General features: G+C 39.9%; 1 protein-coding gene across 1 annotated transcript in view; it reads left to right on the top strand.

The window, feature by feature from the left end:
* The first annotated feature begins 248 nt into the window (after nt 1-248).
* Nucleotides 249-22,464, top strand: part of SLC4A8 (solute carrier family 4 member 8) — an 85,913-nt gene continuing 63,697 nt past the window's right edge. The window contains exons 1-8 of the mRNA XM_060195349.1: nt 249-327; nt 10,501-10,647; nt 11,129-11,264; nt 13,817-13,977; nt 15,207-15,395; nt 19,243-19,334; nt 20,965-21,122; nt 22,003-22,090. Of these exons, the coding sequence (XP_060051332.1) occupies nt 10,530-10,647; nt 11,129-11,264; nt 13,817-13,977; nt 15,207-15,395; nt 19,243-19,334; nt 20,965-21,122; nt 22,003-22,090 (942 nt within the window). The 5' untranslated portion in view covers nt 249-327; nt 10,501-10,529. The remainder of the gene's footprint in view (nt 328-10,500; nt 10,648-11,128; nt 11,265-13,816; nt 13,978-15,206; nt 15,396-19,242; nt 19,335-20,964; nt 21,123-22,002; nt 22,091-22,464) is intronic.

Genomic DNA, 22,464 nt, shown 5'->3' with positions numbered 1-22,464 from the left:
TACACAAAATGCTTTCATGCCTAAGGCACCAGAGGTCCCAGGTTCAGTCCCCAGATATCACCAAAAACCAAAGCTAAACAATGTCCTAATAAAAATAAATAAAAGAAGATAAATACATAAATCAAAATATATGTAAACCATTGCACATTTTCTCCTAAGTGTTGTGTAATTGTCCTATACACAGTGTTCCAGTAGGTGCCTGACTAAATGTATGCATTTAACTGTAACTACTTATGTTTCAACAGAGACCAGATGAAGAAGCTGTGGTGGATCAGGGTGGGACCAGTACAATTCTCAACATTCACTATGAGAAAGAAGAGTTGGAAGGTAAGAACAACTATTCTGTGTGACAGAGGAGTTAATGAGAGGCAGTTTTTGATATGGTAGGAACAGCTTTGCCGTCATGAGGCCTGAGTTTGAGTCTTAACTCTTTTTCATGAGCAGAACGACCTGAGGGGGCGAAAGCACTTAACTTTCCATAGCCTCAAGTTTCTCATCTGTTAAATAAAAGTAGGGATATTAATATGTATCACTTTAGGACTTAACAGCATTGAGTACAGTGGCTTTGAGCATCACACCAAATACAGATAATAATAAATGACTTATTGCTTTAGAATTTGAAATATTTAGCTCAGTTTCTTGATTCTTGACAACTGCCTGAATATAGAAATATATACAAAAATTTAAAGAAACTATAATACAAATTTTGAAATACTTTGTTTATATATTATTTTATTGCATAGGGACAGAAATTGAGAGGGAAGGGGGAGATAGAAAGGGAGAGAGGAAGAGAGACACCTACATCACTGTTTCACTCCTCATGAAACTTTCCTTCTGTAGGTGGAGGCCAAGGACTTAAACCCAGGTCCATGTACATTGTAACACCTACACTCTACCACCTGGCCCCTACTTTTTTTTTTTTTTTTTTTAGCCAGAGCTGGTGCTTCATTCATGAAAGTCTTTTGTGCTACCACTGGTGGTATCTCCTGAGTCCTGCAAATAGTTTTTAAAGGGTTCAGGAGGTGACTTAGTAGAGCGTACTTTACCACAAGTGAAGACCCAGGTTCAAATTCCTGGCCACCAAATGGGAACACATGCAGGGAGGAAGCTTCACAAGAGGAGGAGTGGTGTCTCTCCTCCGCTGTCTTTCTGTATCTTTGTGTTTCCCACACTCTTATCTAAAGGAAAGGGGGAAAATGGCCATCAGGAGTGGTGGAGTTCTATAAGCCCTGAGTCCCAGCAATAACCCTGATGGCAAAAAGCAAAAAAAGCGTAGTTCGGCCATGTGTCTGCTTCTGTTTTCTCATGAGGCCTAGTTTCCTGATAAGCAGGGCCTCTTGATTTCATTACAGAATGGTTCTTGTCCAAAACACCACTAATGAGAATCCACATTTGGCTCAAAAGCCTTTGTGAAACTGCTGCAGCATCCCATGCAGTGTTGAAGGCTATGATGCAGCAACTTTGTAGTGACTGAAACAGCATGCGAAATGTTCTCTCTGTACTGTTTGTTCCCATGATTTTTTTTTTTTTCATCAAGTTGTACAATCCCCAGAGAAAACTTGGCCTTTGGATGGGGAGAGCAAAAGCTGTAGAGGCTGACTCAGCCTCTGGGTCTGTTAACACAAGAGCTGACGTGGGTGGCTCCGTGGAGGTCAGTAGTATTCAGATATACCAAGGTCAAACTTTTAACTTATTTTGATCAGATAGAAGAAGAAACAGTGTGGCTTTCAGCAGTCAGGTGGGAAGTTAACATTAGTTGAGTGCTCTTAGTTATTCGATATTTGACTAGGCACTTTGTACAATCTGTCCTTTTCAGTTCCCCTAGTAGTAGTCTAGGCAGGCGGGCAGCTTCCCCATTTTACACATGGAGAAACTGCTCAGGGCCACATAGACTAATAGCAAGTAGGCCTGAGAGCATGTTCTTTTCACTTCCCCACAGATCACTGACTGTAAGAAAGGACTGTACTTAGTACTTAGCACTCAAACTCAGCATCTTACTTTGTCATACAGCATCTTTGTGTATAGCTCCACCCCTGTCCCAATATTCCTTCTGCCTCTCTGCCCTCTCACTGTACTGTGAAGGCATTGCTGCTTCCAGTTTAGTTGTGTGGACCCAGTAGGCCTTTGGCCTTAGCAAGGCGGTAACCATTCATGAAAACTCTTATCTGCTTTGGAGTAGAATAATAAACATGACCCAAATCTCTCGAATCTTGAAGGTTATTTGCTGTCCCTAGAGGTCAATTTAGTAATCTGTAGCAGGAGCATTATTTCAAGAGAACTTCACTACCCTTTTTGCAGCAAAACAAAGCCACCTGTGATGATATCATTACTTGGAGATAGTGTGTTGGGAAATACTCTTTTAGATACACTTTTTTGAAAACTAGAATCTTATTTATGTTAACACATTTTTTAAAAGCAATAAAGGTATAAACAGGATGATCGGTACCCACTCCTTAAACTTGATAAGGTTCTAGAACAGATTTGGAGAGAGGATGTAGTCAGGGTTTGCTGTAGTGCCATGCCCTGTATTCCACACTGACTCACTTTGAAGGACAGGCCTCGTCCTCTGATACGGCACTCAGGGAGGCATCTTACATAGAAGGCGCAGAATAAAATCAGTCCCACATTGATGAAAAGCTAACAGATTGTTTTCTGATTCCATAGGTATGCCATGATATAAGGCTTTGTGACACAGATACATCTCTGGGTCTTCTTTCTCTTTCCACATAACATAAACCATCCCCTCATCCATGTTCAGAACTACTCCTGAAATTTAGTCTCTGGATATTATTAGAGACTCTTGAAATTGTGGGTCTTTTTAAATATTTATTTATTTATTTATTTTTGTTGCCCTAGTTGTTTTATTGTTGTAGTTATTATTGTTGTCGTCGTTGTTGGATAGGACAGAGAGAAATGGAGAGAGGAGGGGAAGACAGAGAGGGAGATAGAAAGACAGACACCTGTAGACCTTCTTCACCGCCTGTGAAGCGACTCCCCTGCAGGTGGGGAGCTGGGGGCTTGAACTGGGATCCTTATGCTGGTCCTTGCGCTTTGCATGGCGTGCACTTAACCTACTGCTACCGCCTGACTCTCAATTGTGGGTCTTTTTTGAAAAAAAATAATGCTATCAGTAGGATAAAATACATTAAATCATGGTGATGTTTGTTTTCAATTTCCATTCACATGGAATAAATTGACATGGAATAATAGCCCATGATGTGATCTAGTGAACTCTCCCAGCCCCAGAGGAGCACCAAGCAGTTACTGTATTTAGAGCAATGTTTTTTTCACTTTTTCCTGGCAGATCATTATTCCTGATTAGCTACTAGATTTATTAGTCCTAGAGAAGCTTAATACCTCCTAGTAGGCTTTACAAACAAAGGTGAAAGCTGCTTAGGCATTTTTACAAGTGTGTGTGTGCGTGCACGCATTTGTGTTTTTTAAGGCTTCCATTTGCTCCATATGCAAGAATTCCCCTTGTAGTTATTTACTTTGAGTTAACCTGTAGCCCAGAGGAGTAGAGTACCCTTTCCCATATGTTAATGACTTCTGTGTGTGTGCTGGTAAACTGTGACTGGAATTGACTTTCTGTTCATAGGCATTATCTCCACAATCACACCTGTGATTTCTGCCCTGCTCTGCAAGACTCACACCCAGTTTATTAAAGATTGCTCTCTACATGTGCATGTATCTCTGTGTGTTTTCTTTAGATTATATTTTGTGCATCTTTGTCAGAAGTTTCACTAAATAAAGTTTGAGCATTTGTATATACCTCCCAAAGAGTAGGTTTAAGTTTAACAATAACTAGAAGCAAGAATAAATTAATTGTGCAGTGAAGTTTAGGTGAATTAGTAAGCAGATGCAGGGATGAGGACTATGTGGGTGGGAGAGTATTTTAATGCCCAGCAAAGTGACTGACAGTATTGATTCAATGGAGACACCAGACTACCAGAATTCAGTTAGAAGGGCTGAACTTTATTAGTGTTATAGTCATTTCCTGATGTTGATTTGTCATCTTTTCTGTTGATTTCACTGAGAAAATCCAAGTGCCTGTCAGAATTTCTAACCTATGAATTGTTGCCCTGATTTTGTATCTGCCATTTGGTCTAGCTTCGACTCCAGCTGGGACTTCTTTTCACTGCTGCCTGACTCTGGTGGTTTGAAAAAGTAATAGTTTCAAAGGCACTGTGGTGGCTCACACTTGAGAACTGAACCAAAGAAAACTTAGAGAAGGTCTTCCTTCTTCTGGGATTTAAATTCTACCTTTTTTTCCCCTTTCTTTTCCTATAGATTTCTTTCTTTCTCTTTTCTTTTCCTTTTTCTTTTTTTGCCACCATGGTTATGGCTGCATGACTAATACACTACTCTTGATGGCCATTTTTTTCTTTTTCTATTTATTTTTTGATAAGAAAGAGAGAAATTGATGGAGATGGGTGTAAGGAGGAGATATAGAAGGAGAGAGACACCTGCAGACCTGCTTCACTGTTCATGAGGCTTACCCCCTGCAGGTGGGGAAGCAGGAGCTTAAACTCAGATCCTTGTACATGGCAATATATGTGATTAACCAGGTATGCCACCACCTAGCTCCCCTGCCCCACCTTTTAAGGAACTATCAAAGGTATATGAAGTCTCTCTTCTCCATTATGCCTCAGACATACCAGTTGTAAATTATTTATCTATATATATATTTTAATTTTTTTATTTGGGGGCTAATGATTAGTATAGTTGTTGACACATGGGTATAATTTCTGCTCTCACCGTGATAGGTGTCCATGAAACACTCTCACCCCTAAATTAGGTCCTTTTCTATTATCATGTGCCAGGACCTCAAAGCCCTCCCGCCTCCCCTCCTTCCCCAGAGTCCTTTGCTTTGGTGCAGTACAGTAAACCCAGTCCAAAATTTACTTCCCTCATTCTGTTCTTGTTTTTTATGTTCTGTCTATGAGTGAGATCATCCCATGTTCATCCTCTTTTTGGCTTATCTCACTTAACATGATTACTTCAAGTTCCTTCCAAGATGAAGTGAAAAAAGTGACCTAATAGCTTCATTTTAAAAAAAAATTCTTTATTGAGGGATTAATGATTTACAGTTGACAGTAAAACACAATAGTTTGTATATGTGTAGCATATAATTCAACCCCCCACTATGTCCTCTGCCATCATGTTCCAGGACCTGACCACCACCCACCGTCTTTTTTTTTTTCTTCAGAGAAACTTCTCTCTCTTTTAAATTGGGGGATTAATGTTTTATGCTCAACAATAAATAAATTCCCAGTTTTCCACATAATAATACGTTCCACTGGGTCCTTTGACATCATTTTCTAGGATCTAAAAACCTACCCACCCCCCACACAGTCTTTTACTTTGGTACAATACATCAACTCCAGTCCAAGTTCTAATTTGTGATTTCCCTTCTGTTCTTATTTTTCAACTTCTGTCTATGAGTTATATCATCCCATCTCTTTCTGACTTTATTCCACTTAACATGATTCCTTCAAGCTCCATCCAAGATGAGGTGAAGAAGGTGAATATACCATTCTTAATAGCCGAGTAGTATTCCATTGTGCATATATACTACAACTTTCTTAGCCACTCATCTGTTATTGAACATCTAGGTTGCTTCCAAGTTTGGGCTATTACAGATTGTGTTGCTATGAATAGAGATGTACATGGATCTCTTTGGGTAGGTGTGTTTCTTTTCTTGGGTATATTCCCAGGAGAGGAATTGCTAGGTCATAGAGTATGCCCATTTCTAGGCCTCTGAGAGGGACTGGACCAACTTATTTTCCCACCAGCAGTGTAGAAGTGTTCCTTTACCCCCTACAACCTTTCCAATTTTTGTTGTTACTTTCCTTTCTGATATATGGCATTCTTACAGGAGTGAAGTGCTATCTCATTGTTGTCTGTATTTACATTTCTCTGATATTCAGTGACTTTGAACATTTTTTCAACTGTCTTTTAGCCCTATATTTACATTTTTTATGTGATTCTGGAGAATGACCCTGTCTTATACATGTATGGTACTGTCAAGCCTACCTCACCCCCCCCACTGCCCAATGGTTTATTCTTTCTTCTTCTCCCTATCTTCCTCCCCTCCTTTCTCCCTTTATTTTGAGAGAAGAGAGAGGGAGAGATAGGCAGAGAGATGTCACAACAGCACTCCAGTAGTGCCTCCATGGTGCTTTCTTGTGGTGCTGGGACTCAAACTCATGGCTTGCTGCACAGCAAGGCATGTGTCCTATAGGGTGAGCTATCTGTGGTCCTGGAAATTTAGACATCAAGCAGAACCACATAGTATTACTGAGACTCTTATGTAGTGTCTTTTGGTAGCAGCAAGTAGAGATAGTGAGAACAGTAGAATCATTTTGTCTTCTTCAAAGAATGACCTAACTTGACCTTTTCCTTCACTATTAGAACCTAGACTACCTTGGACAAGACCTGAGGTGGTCATTTGGTTCAGTATTCTTATTTTACTTTAATAGTGCCAGTGAGTAAATTAACCAAGAAGATGAGATTGAATACCATAGTTCTAGTAACTAACTACTGCCTCTTCAATTTCTCTCTAGAAGTAAAAGAAATAATACTGTTTTAAAGCATAAGTCCAGTAGAATATTTACAATATGACTAAATAAGGAGATATGGTGATACTACCCTCATCTGCAATTCTTTATAAAATCTTCTGTTTGGGGATAATCTAGAGAAGGACAGAAAGTCACTCCTCGTGAGACTGTTCTTCATCTAAGTCCAGATCCACCTAGATGCATCTCCTTTTGCAACACCTACTCCACAACACTGAGTCATGGTTGAAGTGGTTGTCTAGGATCTAACTATGCTTTTCCATGGGCTATGAGTTCATGGTTGCAGGCCTCTGAACTTCCTTCATCACTACTTTTTCATTTTGCTCTGACTTTGCTAATAGTTTTTTTTGCATTGGAGCCACCCATGAGTATTCCAACTGTAAAACCTTTTACTAGATCTCCCTTCATCCTGGATTGCTCTTCTCCTGGGCCTTCTTGTGATCTCTCCTTATCACTCAGATGTTCCCTCTACTCAGTTAACTTCTCTCTTTTCTACCAACACCCCTCCACCCAGACATTCTACTTCACCATATTTTGTTCATAAAAACTTTAATATATCTTGTCTTCTGGATACCCGTTTCCCCCAATTAGAATGTATCCAGATATCAGAGATTTTGTACTGTTATCTACTGGGTCCCTAACCCTTGGGATAGGACCTGAAACAATTAGGTAACCCAAGCTGCTAATGTGACCTGCCTTGGCTCAGTGGCATACTGTAGGGACCTCATTAGCATACCATAGTAGAGCACTATTAACTAATGGTGTTTTATTAAGATGACATTTAATTTAGCCATTTTTACTGATAATGTTTCAAGTTTAGAATTACCCATCTTAGATTATGTCTTCTGGCTCTCTACTTTTATTTCATTGAAATTGCAAAATTGACACACTATATTCAGAGCTCTGCCTATTGAAAATGTCCTGAGATGTACATAAACTAACGTAGGATTGTCTTATGTTAATAGGCTGAGGGTAAAGGATGTGATTCTGTCAGACTGTAATACTATATCTTTCTGCCTCTTAAACATTTTAACAGATCTATCAATATTTTCTCTAGTCTCTACTGCTTTTCTTTTTTTTTTATTTATCACATTGGAATTTGAAAGAGAGGAGGATAAAGAAAAGGAAGGAGAAGTAAGAGAAAGAGAAAGGCATTTTAGCACCCCCAAAACACTTCATTCTTACTCTAAGTGAAAAAGTTAACCAAAGAATTCTCAGAGAAGTTGGATACAGTGCAATCTTTGGAAACACATTGCTGGGGAGAGAAGATGAAGAGTCAGTAACTTTCCAGAATGTACTCTTATCTAGAAAGTCTGTCAGGAGGACCAGAAGATAGCTCACCTGATAGGATTTTGCTTTGTCTTTCTAATGACCTGGTGGGTTCAAAATCTGACCCCATATGGAAGGACAACAGCTGCACTAGGGATTGCTCTAGCACTAAGGGATGGCTCCCTTTCTTTCTGTCTCCTAAATTGAAGAAAGAAAGAAAGAAAGAAAGAAAGAAAGAAAGAAAGAAAGAAAGAAAGAAAGAAAGAGAAGAAAAGGCTAACTCAGCATCAGTGGCATTTTGCATGTGTGTGGCCCAGCACTGCCCAAACTGTCTACCTGGTTTAAATATTCTATTCTTATATTGGCTAGGACCTTTTTTTCAATAATCTCATGCCCTGGTGAGTTTTATATCTACCAAGAAAAAAAAAAAACACTAACTTTAGTTACACATACCTTTTATGGCTCCTTTTTAGACCAGAGGCCCTCTTAGATCAGATAATATACTCCTGAGATGACCCGTTAAGTTAAGTTAAGTTAAGTTAAGTTAAGTTAAGTTAAGTTAAGTTAAGTAGTTAACTTTTTGAGGGAGGTACTCAGGAAACATTCTGTTTTCTGAACATTTATAGAGCAGTGACATGTGTAACTCTGTGATTTGTTATAAGAGGAATCCCAAAGAAGATCTCACCTGGGGCCACAACGAACTTATAGATGAGTAGTGGGAATAAGATGATAGCTGCTTAGTTTTATTTATTTATTTATTTTTAATATTTATTTCCTTTTGTTGCCCTGGTTGTTTCATTGTTGTAGTTATTATTGTTGTCATTGATGTCATCATTGTTGGATAGGACAGAGAGAAATGGAGAGAGGAGGGGAAGACAGAGAGGGGGAAGAAAAATAGACACCTGCAGACCACTTGTGAAGCAACTCCCCTGTAGGTGGGGAGCCAGGGGCTTGAACTGGGATCCTTACTCTGGTCCTTGCACTTTGTGCCACATGCACTTAACCCTCTGTGCTACTGCCCGACTCCCAGCTGCTTAGTTTTAATACAAAACATATAAAATAAGTGTGTAGGAGAATTCTGGTCAAGGGTTCTAAGGATTTATAGAAAGGAAGAGGACTATGTAAATGAGAAAAAAAATACCAAGAAAGATGGTGCATTTGCAATTCAAATTTGTGGAATACGTTGTCAGTGTCTAGAAAACATCAATGCATATGGGGAATAGCTGTTTGGCTCAGGTAGAGAAAGTGTGATGATAGTGACTATAACAGCCAAAGGCCATGAGGAGACAGAGTCAGAATGAGGGCACTCATTTGCGGGGTAGATACAGAAGGTGTACATCTCTAGGTCTTCTCTCTAGAACATTTACTTCGTGTGGGTGTACATGACATCACAGTCCACAATATGAGTGTACATGAGACCCTTCAGCTCTCTCAGAGGTGCTTTACAAATTTTCCTATTGAAAATTTGTCCTAGAGAAAGAAAAATCTGGAAAGGGGCCTGGAGCTTAAGCATCATGGAGTATGAAAGATCATAATTGCATAAGAGTGAGCTGTGATCAGAGCAGTGCTTCAGAAGGATTAACCTGCAGGACTGAATTGTTGTCGGAAATAGGAGATTCTGTTGTTGTCAAAACAGGAAATATTTAACATCCATATTTTTATTATTTTTTATTATTTTATTTTTATTGGATAGAGACAGCCAGAAATCGAGAGGGAAGGGGATGATAGAGAGGGAGAGAGACACCTGCAGACCTGCTTCACCGCTTGCAAAGTTTTCCCCCTGCATGTGGGGACCAGGAGCTCGAACCTGGGTCCTTGAGCATTGTAACATGTGCACTCAACCAGGTACACCTCCCCACCCCCCCAGTTTGTTTTTACAGTTATTTATTTGAGGAGAGAGAGAGACACATACACACCAGAGCACCACTCAGTTCTGACATATTGTGTCAGGGATTGAACCTGAGACCTCTGGACCCTTAGGCATGCAAATCCTGTTCTCTAACACACTCACACTGAGCTACCCCCCAGCCTGACATTCCTATGTCTGGGATGTAGTACTGAGGAGCCAGTTTAGAGGTAAAAATACAAATTAACTTTGAGCTTTCAAGCCTGGAAAGTTGAGAAAATAGTGATGCCATGAATAGAAACATGAAAGATAAGACTGTGAGACTGATTTGAGATGGAGGATGGTGGATTTGCTTTAGGGGAGAATTGAATCACTGTGGCTAAAGATTTGGCAGTCAGTTGTAGAAATAAACTTTCAAATCAGGAGAATGTATGTAACTACAGAGAGAGAAAGGGCTAGGAACAAAAATCTGGGAGACTTCATTTGGTAGCTAGTGGGTGGAACAGATAAGCACAGTTAAAAGAGTGCAAATGAACCAGTGGTACAAGAACTAACATTTTCATTGTTATAACAGCAAATAGCATTTGTATTTGTCCATACAGTCTGGGAATAATCATCTTTACCTTGATCAAAACAGCACTCCTATGAGGTTTGCAACCACGTGCAAGACAAAAAAATCTCTACATTTTTAGTCTTAGAAGTCTTGGTATATCAGAGCTCTCACCAGACCACAAAACTCTATTTTTTTCCTTTCTCTCTTAAGTTTGCTAAAGGAATTATTTCCACACATCTTCTACTTGTTTTCAGGTCACAGGACTCTGTATGTGGGAGTTCATATGCCACTGGGACGGCAGAGCCATCGGCACCACCGAACCCATGGCCAGAAGCATCGGAGACGAGGGCGGGGCAAAGGAGCCAGTCAGGGAGAGGAAGGCCCCGAGGCTCTGGCCCATGGTAACACTTGGGGAAGAGATGGGTGACCATGACTGGGAGGCTTGGTGAGACTGAAGGCATATAAGATGGACATTAAACAGGTGGTCTAGATTCTCTAGCCCTTCTGTAGAGTTCTTGAAACTTGCTTCCAAGAAAATAAATGTAAGAATTAAAGTATCTTCTTAAAAACTTTAGGAAATTATTTACTAGTGAATTAGCTTTTTTTTAATTCAAATTCATCTGATTTTCTAGTTCCTTATGAGTTTTTCCCACAAGTGACAAGTGGTCTTAGTTAATCATTTTATCATCTCATAAAACTGCTTCCACAGAATAGCTTTTTTTTTCCCCCCTGGAAAGAAGCATTTTTTTGCTCTGCATTCAGGATTGTCTTCTGCTTGTTCCTGAAGTTGTAAGACCCCCAGATGTGCTAAGTTTGTCAGAATGCTATTTCTGTTCTAAGTTGAGGCTGAGAACAGACTTCTCCCTGTGGTTGATTTCACAGACACGCCATCTCAGCGTGTTCAGTTCATTCTTGGCACTGAGGAAGATGACGAGCATGTGCCTCACGAGCTATTCACAGAGCTGGATGAGATCTGTATGAAAGAGGGAGAAGACGCTGAGTGGAAGGAGACAGCCAGGTGAGGCCCTCAAATAACTTGGGTCAAGAATTGCTTTTCCACGAGCCAGTTTTGCAGTGCCTTTCATTTCAGGTTTTATTAAAAGAAAAAATTTTTTATTGCCACTAGGTTTATTGCTGGGGTTCAGTGCTGACCTATGAATCCACCACAATGGCTACTATTTCTTTGCTCTTCTTTTCTCTTTTCTTCTCTTCTTTCTCTTTCTCTCTTTCTTAGATAGGAGAGAAATTGAGAGGGGAAGTGAGATAGACAGGGACAGAGAAAGATAGGCATCTGCAGACCTGCTTTATCACTGATGAAGCTTCCTATTTGCAGGTAGGGATTGGAGGCTTGAACCCAGATCCTTGTGCATGGTAATGTGTGTACTTCAATCAGGTGTGCCATCACCTGCCCTTCCCCTTATTTCATTTTTTAAATATTTTATTTATGAACGATAAGTAAATAAAGATAGATAGATGATAGATAGATAGATAGATAGATAGATAGATAGATAGATAGATAGGCGGGGGAGACTAGAGCACTGCTCAGCTCTGGTTTATGGTGGTGCTGGGGATTGAACCTGGAACCTCAGAGCCTTAGGCATGAAACTGTTGCATAATTGTGGTGAATTCTTAGGTCAGCACTGACCCCCAGATCCTTTAATTTCTTAATGGGGGAAGTAATAGCTGTAACAGTGGTTGGTGTCCCAGAGTCTTCTGTGGGGTGTCTTGATAATGGCCTCTTTGTGATGTCTCCTGTTACACCTATGTCAGTTGACTTGAGCCTGAAACTGGTGATAGAAAGATGCAACTTTCAAGAGGTTTTCCCTCATTATTTGGGACCCGGAGTAATTCATGGGCTATTTATTTATTTATTTTTATTATCAAAGGTCTAGGTTAGAAATTGCTTGACCAAGTCACCTTTGCTTAAACCTAGCCCAGCAGACAGCAGGGGTCCAAAAGTTTGCAAGTGAACCATAGGGCTATTTGTGTTTTAATTCTCTGGAACATTCAGAATTGAGACATTAACATCGTCTGGAGCAATCGAACCTCATAGAAATGCTTGAGATTATAACCAGTTTAATAGGATACTTCCTGAGGTAGTTGTTTAGTGTTCATGCTTGTTTGAGAGTCTTATCCCTAAAAGAGCCCTTGAATTAACTAAGGCCAAATTAGGCCTTTTAAAATAATTTATTAGTGAGCTTTATGAATGCAAATCCAGCATGTCTGAGCCTCAGTGAAAGAGGTAAGGTGAGTAACTAGCAAAATATGGATCCATCTCTTTGAAGCAACTTTCTTGGATGCCTCTTGTATCCACAAGTTTTTTTTTGTTTTGTTTTGTTTTTGTTAAACAAACCAATCATTGCTCAGTGCCAGCTGAAAAGACAATTATCCTATTCTATCTTTGCAAAGTTAGAAAGGCCATACGGATAGGCTTTTGATTTTTTTTTTTTTAAGGTAGGTTTATGAGTGTGTGTGTGTGTGTGTGTGTGTGTGTGTGTGTGTGTGAGAGAGAGAGAGAGAGAGAGAGAGAGAGAGAGAGATTGATAGAGACTGACCAAAGAACATTGCTCAGTTTTGGCATAAAGTGGTGGTTGGAGCCTCAAGCTTATAAATTGGCGCTCTAACAGGCTAAGCTATCTCCCCAGCCCTCAGATGGGATTTTTTAGAAAATAAAATTATTAATGTGATTCATCAGAAGTATCTGAATGGTATATATTAGATTTCTTTTTGATTGCACAAGTAATGCATGCTTACTATAGAAAATTAAGATAAGGGGGCTGGGTGGTGGTGCACCGGGTTAAGTGCACATAGTAGGAAGAACAAATTCAAGCCCTCAGCTCCCCACCTGCAGGGGGTTGCTTCACAAGCGGAGAGGCAGGTCTGCAGGTGTCTCTCTATCTCTCCATCTTTCTGTCTCCCCTTCCCTTCTTAATTTCTCTCTGTTCTATACAATGAAAATGAAAAATGGCCTCCAGGAGCAGTGAATTTGTAGTACCAGCACTGAGCCCCAGCAAAAACCCTGGAGGCAAAAAAAGAGAAAGAAAATGAAGATAATTACAAGAAGGGAATAAAAATCCTGTGTGATCCTACTATCCCAGGAATAATGAGGAAGGACTACAACATTTGGTATCTTACACATGCATTTGTTTTTGTTTTTATTTCTTTTAATGTAAATGGAATCAAGTTATACTAGTTTGGCAACTTTATTTTTTAATTTCGTATTTTTTATTAGTGATTTAATATTGATTGATAAAAACAGGGGTATAATTCCACACCATTCCCACCACCAGCGTTCTGAATCCCCAATTCCTCCATTGCAAGCCACCGCAGTTCCCCTAAGGTTACGGACATGGGTTAACTATCATCTTGACAACTGTCTGTCTAGATCTGTACAAAATAGTTTGTCAGTTTGGTAACCTGCTTTTTTTCATTCATCGATTTGCCCAGAAATAAAGGTAAGTTCACAGTGTTTAACATGATTAGTCAGATTTCTGTTTATGGTTCAGATTAAGGATTCTCTCTTAAAAGTCCTTGTTTTCTTTGGCATCTAGTTGTTTGTAATGGTTTCAGGTGGCTCAAATTTGAAGAAGATGTTGAGGATGGGGGAGAACGCTGGAGCAAGCCTTACGTGGCAACGCTTTCATTGCATAGTCTCTTTGAACTAAGGAGCTGTCTTATTAATGGAACGGTTCTTCTGGATATGCGTGCAAATAGCCTAGAAGAAATTTCAGGTAAGGCTAGGTGAGTGAAAGCAGGAACTTTTGTATAAATTAGGAAGCATGGCACCAAGGAAAAGAGAAAAGTGGCTGGGGAAGTTGAGTAGCCTTCCTGACCTCAGTGACCTCCTACTGAAGAGTGGGTGTCAACTAAGAAGTTACTTATTTCACAGGCTTGTTATGGGATTAGGTAATAATGATGTTTGCTCTTCATTTATTTTGTATCAATTAAATGTTTGATGTGTTAGGAGCAGGTAAATAAAGTTCCTACCTTTGGTGAGTTCCTGAAGTCATTCTAGTCCTGTCTGGTTTTGGTCCCAGATGGTCTCCTTTGGTATTCCTAGTTGATCTAGGAGAGGAGACCAATTATAGTTCTTTGTGGCAATCACAACAGTGTTAAAATCTTCAGAAAGGAATGTAAAAGAAGTTTAGTGGATGACAGACCAAAATGGGTAATAATGCCAGCTTTTAAGTGAAAATAGCCCTAGATGTGTCCCAACCCTGCAACTTACTACATCTGAATTTTACCTTGGGAATTTTGTTATGTTTGGGTCTCGGTTCTCTTATCTATAAAAATTGTTAGGGGGCCAGGTGGTAGCACAGCGGGTTAAGTACACATGGCGCAAAGCAAGGACTGGCGTGTAAGGATCCTGGTTTGAACCCCTCTTTCCCACCTGCAGAGGGGGGATTGTTTTGCAAGCAGTGGAGCAGGTCTGCAGGTGTCTATCTTTCTCTCCCCCTCTCTGTTTTCCCCTACTCTCTCGATTTCTCTCTGTCCTATCCAACAATGACAGCAGTGACAACAACAACAATAATAACAATAGCAAGGGCAACAAAAGGAAGAAAATGGTTTCCAGGAGCAGTGGATTCATAGTACAGGCCCTGAGCCCCAGTGATAACCCTGGAAGCAAAAATATATATATTGTTATACTATCTGCTTCTCAAGAGTTTTATTAAGGATTAGGTTGGATAATCTAGAGCTCATAGTATAATTTCTGGCATATATTAAGTGTTCAATGATTTATATTCCTATTAACAGTTTGTTTCATGTATAAAGTATAGCTTGCCATAACTACCATCAAATAGTTCTTTCAACCACTATAGTAGCAAGTGTGCCTCAGTGATCCTGGTGAACTTCCCCTGAAAGATAATCCTGATTATCTTTCCCCACACCTGATGTTAGTTAGCCTTCTTGGCTTCATTGACCCTTAGTTTGAATCTTGATGTTAGTACCTACTTTTCAGACCTGATCCTAGACCAACAAGAACTGTCCAGTGACCTGAATGATAGCATGAGGGTTAAAGTGCGGGAAGCCCTCCTTAAAAAGCATCATCATCAGAATGAAAAGAAGAGAAATAACCTCATTCCCATTGTTCGCTCCTTTGCTGAGGTTGGCAAGAAGCAGTCTGATCCACATTCAATGGATAAAAATGGTAAGATAACTAGACACTGTTGTTTTCTCTTTTTATTAGTATTAGGAATTAGTTGTAGATGCTGAGTTATTAGAGGGTAGGGTTGTTTACTGTGCTTCCATGCTTTCTCAGACACAGTACTTTGTGGTGATTAGTTAGAACAACTACCGAGAAGACGGTTGCTCATTTCTCTCTTGTGGCATTAGGGATGCGTGTCTGAGATAGACCTTGAAGAACCCAAGGCACTTGTGCCCCAGCATTATTCACATAGAGGATATTCTGGGACAAGAGAGGTTTGGAGCTTTTAAAGAGAAAACACATTTCTTACATTACGGGGACAGTAATATAGGCCTTTGATTGAGACTTTTTGGCTAGAGGTTCTAGGAAAACTGAATCTCTTTAAGTCTTACTTTTCTAACAGTAAAATAAGAATAATAATACTGTCTACTTCGTGAATTTAATTTGAAGCTTAAAAAAGTCAGTCCATATCCAGACCTTAGCCAGATGGCATCAAATGAACCTTGTTGGCTGATTTCAGTTGTTGATTGATTTTCACCCTGTGGTTTGGCAGGGCCTAATCTCTACTGGTTTCTTTATGCCCACATTTACTAAAACATGTTTTCAGCAGTTTCTAATCCTGGTTATATTATTAGGGAATCTATATATTTGAGTAGTTTTTCATAAAAAATCACTAATATGCACCTGTAGTTAAAGATTCTTGCCTTAAACTGCCTCCCTCTATTGAGGGACTTCTTGCCCAATGTAGACATTTTACTCTAGATTCAAACAGGCAATGAGGACCTTTTATTTTGTTTGTCTTTCCATGCTTGCCTCCTTCCACACACTTCCTTGTTTAAAGACCCCTATCCTGTGGTCATATAGTCAAGCCACATTTACTGAAAGGAAGCATACCTTCCTTCCTACTAATCCCAACCCTGCTCCAGCCCTTCAACTTTGCAGACAGGTTCCAATGCAGTTGATTTTAACTTCTTCAAAGAACTATTGTGCTATCACTTTTCAAGATTAAAAACTCTTTAAAAATAAGGTGTTTTTTTTTTTTTGAAAAAAAGCAAAATGCAAAGGAAGGAAGCACTGACATATTTTGGCAACCATTTTTTTTCCCTCCAGGGTTATTGCTGGGGCTTGGTACCTGCACTCTGAATCCACTGCTCCTGGTGCCTCCCCTTTAAATTTTATTCATAAAATGGAAATATTGACAAGATCATAGGATAAGAGGGGCACAACTCCACACAATTCCCATCACCAGAACTCTGTATCTAATCCCCTCCCTTGATAGCTTTCCTATTCTTTATCCCTTTGGGAGTATGGACCCAGGGTCATTATGGGGTGCAAAAGATGGAAGGTCTGGCTTCTGTAATTGCTTCTCCACTGAATGTGAGCGTTGGCAGGTTGAACCATACTCTCAGCCTGTCTCTCTCTTTCCCTAGTATGGTGGGGACCTAGGGAGGCGGGGCTCCAGGAAACATTGGTGGGATCGTCTGTCCAGGGAAGTCAGGTTGGCATCATGATAACATCTGGAACCTGGTAACTGAAAAAGAGTTAAGATATAAAGTAGAACAAATTGTTGACTAATCATGAACCTAAAGGCAAGAATATTGCAGATGAAGATTTGGGTTTCCGTTTTGGAAAAAGCTAATAGGTTTGGAAAATAGCTAATAGGACTATGACCCTACTAGTTTTTGCCTGCACCTGACATCTGATATGCAGGTGACCTAAGTTGTTGTCTCAGGGAATGGTGTCATAGTTGGAAAAAAGGACTAGAAACCTGGATCAGGGAAGAGAGTAGCTCCCAAATATGGGAAAAGTATTTAAATATTGTTAGCTGTAAACCCCATCAATTTGATCTAAGGTCCATAGTCAGTACAGGAGCCTATGTAACCTCTACATCCCTGTAGGTCTAAGCTCACATTCTGTGGTCATGGCTAGGAACATTGCAGGCTGCGCCAATTTCAGGACCCATTATCCTTGGGTGATAGGCAGAGTATGCTATCCAGCCCCCTTTGGAGATTTGGAACACTCCCCACCCTTGTTAATCCACATTGAGGGCCAGATCCAATAGGGGCCTACAAAGGGGTCCATTATGTTGTTAGTGATGGAGATGACCAGTGACAGTGGTAAGAGGGATCTGTTAGAGGTCTAGGCCCATCATATCTGTGTGGGAGTCCCAGGACTCCCTGACTAGGGCCCCAGGTGTTCCCCCCACTTTTTTTTTATTGGGTAGGACAGAGAAATTGAGAGGGGAGGAGAAGATAGAGAGAGGGAGAGAAAAACAGACACCTTCAGACCTGCCTCACTGCTTGTGAAGTGACCACCCTGCCTGCAGGTGGGGGATGGAACGTCGGGGGCTCAAACTGATCTTTTTGTGGGTCCTTGCGCTTCATACTATGTGTGCTTAGCCCGGTGAGCCACCACTGACCCCCACAACTATTTTTTAATTGTTAGAATTTGTCCATTTTTTGCTATGGGTTGGCTGTTTATTGTTCAAAAATAACCATTTCTTTGCTGATTTCAGGTCACCAAAGGAGTGCTACACTTTCAAAATAAAATTAACATGGTTTGGGATGGCATACCTGAAAAAGCATACATGTAACCATGCTTAGGGACCTGGGTTCAAGTCCTCACTCCCCACCTGCAGGGGAGTTGTTTCACTGAAATTGAACCAGTGCTACAGGTGTTTTTCTCTCTTCCTCTCTGTCTCCCCTTTTCCTGTCAGTTTCTACTGTCTCAACCAGAAAAAAGAAAGCCTCCAGAGCATTGGGTCATTATGCAGACACCGAGCCCCAACAATAACCCTGGTGGCAAACAAAACACAAAACCAAACCATAGAATCATCTTTAACCTAACTTTTTATATATTACCTCAGTTTCCTATAATTTTACATACAAACTTGTGTATTGACTTGAATAGCAACTGATTTTATATTTGGAGAGACTATGACTATAGAACCTGAAACTTTTAATTCTGGGCATCTCAGTAGTTTTTGGTTGGATTAACGTAGATGGGAAGGAAGAAGGGGAGATGGGGAGGGATAGCTCTTCCATTCAGGACATGAGATTTCTCTCTCCTCTTTCTCTTCCCAAGTCTTCCTGGGTGGTAGACCTCAAATATTTTCCTGGGGGTCAGGCAGTAATGCAGTGGGTCAAGTGCACAAAGTGCAAAGCACAAGGACTGGCTCAAGGATCCTGGTTTTAGCCCCCAGGTTCCCACCGGCAAGGGAAGGTCACTTCACAAGTGGTGAAGCAGGTCTGCAGGTGTCTTATCTTTTTCTCCCCCTTTCTGTCTTCCCCTCCTTTCTCGATTTCTCTCTGTCCTATCCAACAACAATGTTAATAACAACAATAATGCTAACAAGGGTAACAAGATGGGAGAAATGGCCTCCAGGAGCAGTGAATTCATAGGGCAGGTACTGAGCCCCAGAGATAATCCTGGAGGCCAAAAAAAAAGAAAGAAAGAAAAAAGAAAAAAAATTCCTCTAGTGATCCTCTTTGATTATTTTCATTTCCCTTTGACTAATATGTTTTAACATATAACACTTAAGAAATGAGTTTTCCCTGCCTGCTTTATTCCAGTAAAAATTATGTAAGTAAGAAGGGCTTATTGTTGCCTTAATAGCTGCAGTAAAGGGGGTTAACACATTTCAGGAAGAAGGTAGGAAGTATTGAGATGTCTATCTTCCTTTTACCTCTGAGAAAAGGAGATAGGTATGTGTGTGTCCTGGCTTCATAGTTTCCTTAATCTCTTTTTCATGTGAGCTTGAAGGTAGTCATAGCCAACTAGAGTTGAATGGGAGATGTCCAGAGAGGCAAAAGGAAGAAACTGAGGATTATGTTTTGTTTTCTCCAAATAGGTCAAACTGTGTCTCCTCAGTCTGTTCCAACTACACATCTTGAAGTAAAAAATGGAGTGAATTGTGAACACAGTCCTGTAGATTTCAGCAAGGTAAGCAGAGACATATTGGCTTAAGAGTATCCCTAGTGGAATCCAGAGTCGAATTTCTGTAAGTTTGGGTAAGTTTTGTTATTTCGAGACTCTTTGTCCAGGACCAGAATCCATTCTGTAGAAAAAGAGACCAATCTGTTTATATCCTCACCCTCCTTCTCCTCTTATTCCTCCTCCTGTGTTTTTATTTGTTAATTTATTTATTTTGTTAGAGATGGAAAGAAATTGATAGGGAGGAGGAGATAAAGAGACAGAAAGACATTTGCAGACCTGCTTCACCACTTGTGAAGCTTTCCCCCTTCAGGTGGGGATAAGGGACTTGAACAAGTGTCTTTGTGCATTGTAATGTGTGTGTGCTTAACTAGGTGTGTCACCACCTGGCCTCCTATTTTCTCTCTTCTAATTCAGCCCAGATGGGGCTGAAGCCTGAGTTTGTTCTATCACATTTAGCATGATGAAGTTGATTCTAGGTACCAAGAATCCTCCCTGACAAAGACATCCTGAGCTTCCTGAGATATTTTTTTATATCACTTTCTAGAGAAACTCCTTACTACCTCCAGGGTTTTTGTTACTGTCTTCCAAAACTGCCTCTTAACTGAAACTGTTCTTGGGGGTGGTTGAGTTTGATACCTGAGGCCTTGTGCAGTAGCAGTGCCTTACTGCAGTTTCTGGATTAAACCTTAATCTTCCTGTCTCCAGTCTCTCTTTGCTCTGATGTAGCCTTGACATTATCATGTCTTGTTACTTCTCAATTTATAAGGATTCATGTTTTATTTAAGAAAACTGGGAGTTGGGTGGTGGCGCAGCAGGTTAAGCGCATATGGCACAAAGCGCAAGGACCACCATAAGGATCCTGGTTCGAGCCCCTGGCTCCCCACCTGCAGGGGAGTCACTTCACAAGCAGTGAAGCAGGCCTGCAGGTGTCTATCTTTCTCTCCCCCTCTCTGTCTTCCCCTCCTCTCTTCATTTCTCTCTGTCCTATCTAACAACAATGACATCAATAACAACAATAACTACAACAACAATAAAAAGGGCAACAAAAAGGGAAAATAAATAAATAAATATATAAAAAAAGGAAACTGAAACCTCTGACAAAGAGTTCAAGTATTTTAAAATGGAAAAAAATTGAACTAGAATTTTATTTTAAAAAAACAACATTCTTTTTTGAAGAAGGAAAGTGTAATGGAATTTAGATTAAAATTCTGGATTAAAATTATGTCTCTCAAGGGTCAGCAAAATACCTTACTTGGATAGTGTTCTACTTTGCTATGTATATGACCACCCAGGTTTGAGCCTAACCGCCTCTTGGAAAGAAGCTTTGGTGCTGTGGTCGCTTTCACTCTCTACCTCTCTTTAAAAAATTCTTTCTTTCAAAAGCTCTGTGGTACTGGGTAAATAAACTTAAACTGTTAAGGTTGCTTTATTTTTTAACAAAAAAAAATTGAACTAAAAAGACTCATCTTACCTGCCTTACAGGATTATTATAATGAGCAAATTAAATAGTGCGAGAAGCAGTTGTTAAGTTAGAAAATGACATGAGTGTAAGGTATGAAGTAGGTGGTTGATAGTTAAGATGATATTGTCAAGTCATCAGAGGTCTTTTTTTTTTTTTTTTTTTTTTTTACTGTAGGTGGACCTTCATTTTATGAAAAAAATACCCACTGGGGCAGAGGCCTCAAATGTTCTGGTTGGAGAAGTAGACACTTTGGATCGCCCCATTGTTGCCTTTGTAAGGCTATCCCCAGCTGTCCTCCTCTCAGGCCTGACAGAAGTGCCCATACCAACCAGGTAAAGACAAAGACAGCAAAACAAGACATTCTCGATAAAGTATAGTTTTATATGAGCTTTAGTGGAAGAAACCAGCTAATTTCAAAATTTAGGGTTAAACTATTTTGAGAATGCTGTTTGAAATTTAGCAGGGATCTCAGTAAACTTGGGTGTGTGTGATTAGTGTCTATATAGAAGAACTGCAAGATTTTTAAGGCAATTACTACACAGTGCCTACAGCCTTGGAAAGGGAGATCTAAGATCCTTTAGGGCACAGCAACATTAGTCACATGCTGTGGTAGGAAGCCAAAGTCTTACTCACCAAATTCTATTGAGCTGTAAACCAGGGGAAAAAATGTTATTGAGAAAAGTTTGATATCTCTTTCCACAGCTCTGGCAGGATTTGTATGATTTGCAAATAATATCCATGTTTGTCCAAAAGGCTGTTCATATACTCTGACGGTGCTGATTCAAAGCTCCATTAATTAAAGAGTATCCAGATGTCCAGAACATAATTAAGACTTATCTACAGGGATTTTTTATTTCAACTTTCTTATCCCTCTCCCCACTTTATTATTACATCAATAAGTGAGAGTACAAAAAAAAAACCTTGAATTTGCACTACAATGCCATGTTTCGAAGAAACATCCTTTTATAGAAAGGAAATATGTCTATGGACACCCCAAGAATTATAACCACATTATTGAATAAAATCATACAAATAGTGGAACTCTTAGGTCAAGACAACTCCTATTGTTCTACCATTTATCTGTTTCCTTTTTATTGAAAGTGCCATGATGAAATCTGTTTAATAGGAGAAAGAAATGCTCCATTGTTTAGAAAATAAGATGAATTTTTTTATGTTTACTTATATAATTTCATCTTCTATGTGTGTTGTTAGATTTTTGTTTATCCTACTGGGTCCAGTAGGGAAAGGCCAGCAATACCATGAGATTGGCAGATCTATGGCCACCATCATGACAGATGAAGTAAGTGTTACTTTTGCGTTTTTCATTCATTCACCTCTGAGTCATAAATATCTACTCAGTGCCAGGCACTGTGGTAGTTGTTGGGGATAAAATAATTATAATTTGCTATGTCTGCTGGGAAGCAGTTCAGGGCATTTCTCTGAATGCCTATTATGGGAGGACTAAGCTCTCTGGGGTATTTTTCTTCCTCTGTTGGATCACCCCTTTTGAATAATTAAGGATGCAGAGAAATTTTTCCCTGGTAAAATTATTGCTGCCAAGTAGGATACCTAGAGAGAAAAGCATTAAGACTGACTTTAATGTCTGGAAAAGATGGTTAATTAAATGTGTCCATAGTATTTACATAAGGAAACCTCACTCACATGCCAATAAAT

The sequence above is a fragment of the Erinaceus europaeus genome, chromosome 7 (genome assembly GCF_950295315.1).
Source record: "Erinaceus europaeus chromosome 7, mEriEur2.1, whole genome shotgun sequence".
NCBI lineage: Eukaryota > Metazoa > Chordata > Mammalia > Eulipotyphla > Erinaceidae > Erinaceus > Erinaceus europaeus.
Note: the sequence above shows the minus strand (reverse complement) of the source record. Positions and strands in the feature narration are given on the sequence as shown.